The 5,111-nt window shown below is 54.2% G+C and overlaps 1 protein-coding gene across 1 annotated transcript in view; it reads left to right on the forward strand.

Moving 5' to 3' along the window:
* The first annotated feature begins 4,792 nt into the window (after positions 1 to 4,792).
* Positions 4,793 to 5,111, forward strand: part of PTGIS (prostaglandin I2 synthase) — a 40,986-nt gene continuing 40,667 nt past the window's right edge. The window contains exon 1 of the mRNA XM_081831940.1: positions 4,793 to 4,971. Within this exon, the coding sequence (XP_081688066.1) occupies positions 4,898 to 4,971 (74 nt within the window). The 5' untranslated portion in view covers positions 4,793 to 4,897. The remainder of the gene's footprint in view (positions 4,972 to 5,111) is intronic.

The following is a 5,111-nucleotide window of genomic DNA, read 5'->3' on the forward strand; positions in this document are numbered from 1 at the left end:
TTGATGGTGTGATCCACCTTCCTGGTTGTCCAGGACTGAGGGATTTCCTGGGATGTGGTGCTTTCAGAATGAAAACCGGGAAAGTCTGGACAAACTAGGATGAGTGAGGTCACCTTATATGTGTAGTAGATTATTCCTGAACATTTCCGGGCAACTAGGGGTGACAGGTGAGTGTGTGCCTTACGGAACTTTCTTAGAATGGCATTGCAGTCTACAACCACCGAATCTTCCTTCCTCCCTCCCTCCCGGCCTCCTCTAGCTCCCTCCTCGCTACCCCTCCCCCACCCCGGCATTTTCCCCCAGGAAATCTCTTGGATATTTCATCCCATATTGGCTGTCTCGGAGGACCTGGACTATCACCCCTTCCCATAACAGATTTGGATAAACTAAAAGAAAGAGAGAGGGCTTCCAGGCAGGTAAACAGCATGAATGAAGTTGTGGAGGTAGCAAAGCCCAGCATGTGTTCACACCACATGGGGAAATTAGCCTGTCCTAAGAAGGCATCAAATCCCCATGCTATAGCCTAGCAAAAGAAGTGCTGTGTGACCTTGGGTATCTTACTGAGTCTCTCTGGGCCTTGGTTTCACCATTTGCAAACTGGGAATACGAACATTATTTACAGGGTCTTGTGGGGGATTAGACAAGTTAATATGAAAAAGTATTTTGAATGGCCTAAATTACCAACTAAAGTTAGAGCCATAACTACAAAAATATTTAAAACTGGCCTTCTCTGATGAGGCTAGATTTTAGCTTTGAAGAAGGCAACACACAGGGGCGCCTGGGTGGCTCAGTCGGTTAAGCGACTGCTTTCAGCTCAGGTCATGATCCTGGACTCCCAGGATTGAGTCCCGCATCGGGCTCTCTGCTCAGCAGGGAGTCTGCTTCTCCCTCTGACCCTCTCCCCTCTCATGCTCTCTCTCTCTCTCAAATAAATAAATCTTTAAAAAAAAAAAAAGGCAACACACATAATATTTTCCTTTCCAAACGTAATGTGTCTGTGGTCTTTGGGATGCAGATATGAACAGGATCTGGTCCCTGGAAAAAAGCAGGAGTGTGGGAGGAAAACTGTCCTTTCCCAGCAGAGTCCCCCATTTTCTGGACTTGGGTCTTGACATTGTCCTCATGACCCTATTGCAGCCAGATAAGAGAGCGGAGGTTGGGCAGGATCAGAGAGTTGCCCATATGTCTTGTCTCTACTAGACAGTGGACATCTGGACACAACAAGACTCCTACAGGGGAATGTGTAGATGCTTGTCACTGGGTGAGAGCCCCTGGGAGAGCTGGAGGGAAGAAGGAATTTCCTGAGACTCCACCTGACACGTGGGCTTCACTTCCCAGATGAAGATTTGGATGCCAGGGTTGGAACCGTGCTGGGTGACTCCCTGCCATCACCACTACCAGCAACGTGCCCATTATACAGATGAAGTAGTTGAGGCTCAGCGAGATGAAGTGATTTGCTTAAGGTCCTGTGGCAAGCGAGTGGCCATGATGAGATTTGAACTTAGCTCTCAAGCCTTGTTTGTCCCAGCCCTTCTGCCACAGGCTGGAGGGGTGGCCCTTGAGGAACTTTTCCCTCATCTTCAGTCTTGAGGTCATACCAGCCCTCAGCAGGGCCCTGTCAGGCCTCATGGGTCAGGGGAGTTTGGAATCTCTGCTTCTTGCCTGAGCCTGGCTGTTCTGCAAGATGCCATAGCTGGAGAGTTAGGCCCCCTATGAAAAGGATACCCTATTAGCTTAATCAAGTTAGCAAGCCTGATCTGTAATACAAGTGAGAATAATAAGATGAAGTGACACTTTTGAAAGCTCACGTGGGCGGGTACTGTGAGAGGCGCTTTGGATGCATTCACCTCACGGGGTCCTCACTATAGCCATGACCGGAAGGTTGTCTTAGCTAGAAATGTTTTTGGCTGCACGTAAGAGAAAATCTGACTCATTGTGTCTTCGGCAACACAGACATTTGATTAATTCTTAAACAAAAGCCTGGAGACGGGGTTCCTGGGATGGTTCTTCCTTAGCTCGGGTTTGGGGCTCTGCAATTTTTCTGGCCTCCCCTCATGACACCCCACCATCACATCCTCACACAATGGCCCCCAGAGAAGAGGAGGCAAATAGGGAGGAAAAAAAATCTCCCAGAAACCCCCAGCAGAGGTCCAGAAGGCACCCACATGGCCTCTCCGGGACCAATCCCTAGCAAAGAGGGATATCCCTGGTTGGCTCAGACCAATGGGCAGAAGGTGGGGCCACCTTCCTAAACATGTGCCCCATTCCTGAACAAAATCAGTTCCATTAACGAGGGTAGAGGCCCCAACACATCTCTTCTTGATGTGGGAGCAACTGGTCTCCTTCCTTGTGGGGGGGCGGTTGTCCCTAGAATGAGCAGGAGGAGAGACATGCTATTTGGGAGTGATTTGGATTGGGGAGCTGCTGGTTTACACTCAATGTAAACACTGGGATGTGCAGTGGAAGAGCTAACATTTATTGAGCACCTACTGTATACCAGGCCCCATGCTGGATGATTTCATTCTCTCATCATTTAATCCAGTCCTCACAATAGACCTGTGAGGAAGGAACGATTCTTCCCATTTTTCAGATGACAAAACTGAGACCTAGCCCTGATCACATATATGGTGAGAGGCTGAACTGGAATAGTGCTGACAGCAGTTCACTTTCACTAACGCTCGCCTGTGTTTCCGGCATCCAAGGCGTGTCCCTTGGATTAGGTCATTTACTCAACCCCACTCTTGGGTGGGGGGGGAGGTAACCTCGCTCTTCGCCACTGACGAGGCACCGTGGCTCAGGGAGATGGAACAGACTGCTCAGTCACACAGCTTAGCGTTGGCCAAGCTGGGCTGTGAACCCCACTGCCAGAAGGCCGCCCTATCGTGCTCCCCAAATTTGGAGAAAACCCTACAGGCCTGTTCTGTGGCCTTTTTGGGATTGCTGGCTTTGTAGGCGGATAAGCTGGATAAATAAACAAGAGGTTCGGGAAACTCCTTTTGCCTCTTGGTGTTCTGAATCCAAAGGACACATGAGGGTCATCCAGCTGCACTGACAGCGAACATTAAACAGGCAAATAAATGAATCTTTAACATCACAGCAGGAATGTTAAGGACTGTCAAGAAAAACCCAGACAGGTTAAAGCAATAGAGAATGATGGCGTGACCACTTTAGACCTGGTGGTCAGGGAGGGTTTCTTGGAGGAGCTGGCGGTTGAACAGAGACCGAGGGATGAGGGATGTGATGGAAAGAGCCAGCTGTGCAAGTCTCTGAGCGATCGTTCTAGACAGAGGGAATATCAAGTGCAAAGGCCCTGAGGTAGAAGTGAGTTTGGCACATTTGGGGAAGGACAAGAGATGAGTGTGGCCGGAGCAGAGTTGGGGAGGCAGAGAGTGGGGGGCCATGAGGTTAGGGAGATAAAAGTGGGAGGGGGCAGATCATGCTGGTCCTTACAGGACCTTGTAAGGACTTGGAGCTGTGCTCTGAGTGAGGTGGAGCCACGGAGAGTTCTGAGCAGGATTCAGTTACAGGATCTGACTTGGATCTACCAGGATCCGTTTTTGGAGGGAGGGGGCTGAAGCCAGGAGACCAGGGAGGACTAACAGCTCCTCCACGGGGCTACTGAAGACCGAAAGGAAACCTGCCTAAAGGCACCCAGCAGGAGTGCCTGGGGGGGCTCAGTCCAATAAGCCTCCGTTAAACCTCTGGCTCTTGGTTGCATCTCTGGCTGTGAACTCATGAGTCATGATCTCATCCGTGGTGAGATCAAACCCTGCGTCAAGAGATCACATTCAACAGGGAGTCTGCCTGGGATTCTCTCTCTCCCTCTGCCCACCCCCTACCCTCGAATTAATAAATAAATCTTAAAAAAAAAAAAAAAAGGCACCCAAGCAGTAAGAAACAGACACGGGAGTAGAATCAGACCTCCACCCACTGACTCACAACACTCACCTGTGCCAAGCACAGTAGTTTGCAACCTCTTTTCCCTGACGAGCTCTCATTAATTTCTCACAACGACTTTGACCTGTCTGTTCCCAGACAAGGAACTGGCCTCAGAGAGGGTGTGAATGGGTGGAGGAGTCAGTGGCGAGCCTGGGTTCCTCTGAGCACCCAGGGGCGGTCTCTTGCACAGTCACAAGACCTGGAGGCTGGTACCCACCCTAGGCATCAGGTAATCTTGGCGATGGCCACCACATTCTGAGTCCCTACCGTGCTCCAGTACGGGTCTGGGTGCTTTGCACTCAGTCTCTAACAGCAGTGGAGGACCCGGTGACTCAGAGCTAAGCTGGAGCTGCTCTGGCAGCCCCATTCACTGTAGTTACTGAAGGGACTACACGGTGCTGTGTAATCCAGCCAACCCCACCTAGCCCAAACAGGATTAGAGAACTCCAGGTCCGGGGCGGGGGTGGGGGACATGAGGAGACTGTAGGTAGAATGTGGGCCTCCCCCACCCCTCTCACCACATCCCCCCACCCACCGTGTCCCCACATCACCCTCCCATCCGCGTACCCCCTTCCCTATCCCCATCACCCCTGGGTTTCTCCATAGTCCGTCTCCTCCTCTTCTTCCCCCTCCCCTCCTCCAAATAACCCCTCCCTCTCAGGACCCCCCTCCCCTTCCCAGCGTCACCCCTCCCGTCCCACCTCGTCCACCCCTCCGCTCCAGCCTGCATTTTCCACCCCTTTCCTGGCCGCGGGAGGGGGCCGCGCCGCCGAGCTGGGGGAGGGGCTCCCTGAGGGCGCCCCGCCCCCCGCCCCTCCCCGGGACCCCGGCGCCGTCGGCGGGCCAGCCCCCGCCCCACAGCGGCCGGCCTGCGGGGAGGGAGGGCCGCCGGGCCGAGAGGCACCTGGGCGCCCCGGAGCCAGCCCGCCGCCGCAGCGTCGCCCGCGCGCCCCCGGCCATGTCCTGGGCCCTGCTGCTCGGGCTGCTGGGCGCGCTGCTGCTGCTGCTGCTGCTGAGCCGTCGGCGCACGCGGTGAGTGCCCCCGCCGCCCGCACGAAGGGCCGCCCGCGGGGGTCCCGAGCCGCGCCGGCCCGCCGGCCCCGCTGCCCCGGCGTCGGCCGTCGGGGCGAAGGGCTCCGGGGCCAATTCCGCAGCCCCACGTCGCGGAGGGC

Source organism: Leptonychotes weddellii, chromosome 10 (genome assembly GCF_054177405.1).
Source record: "Leptonychotes weddellii isolate Sample4059 chromosome 10, ASM5417740v2, whole genome shotgun sequence".
Taxonomy (NCBI): domain Eukaryota; kingdom Metazoa; phylum Chordata; class Mammalia; order Carnivora; family Phocidae; genus Leptonychotes; species Leptonychotes weddellii.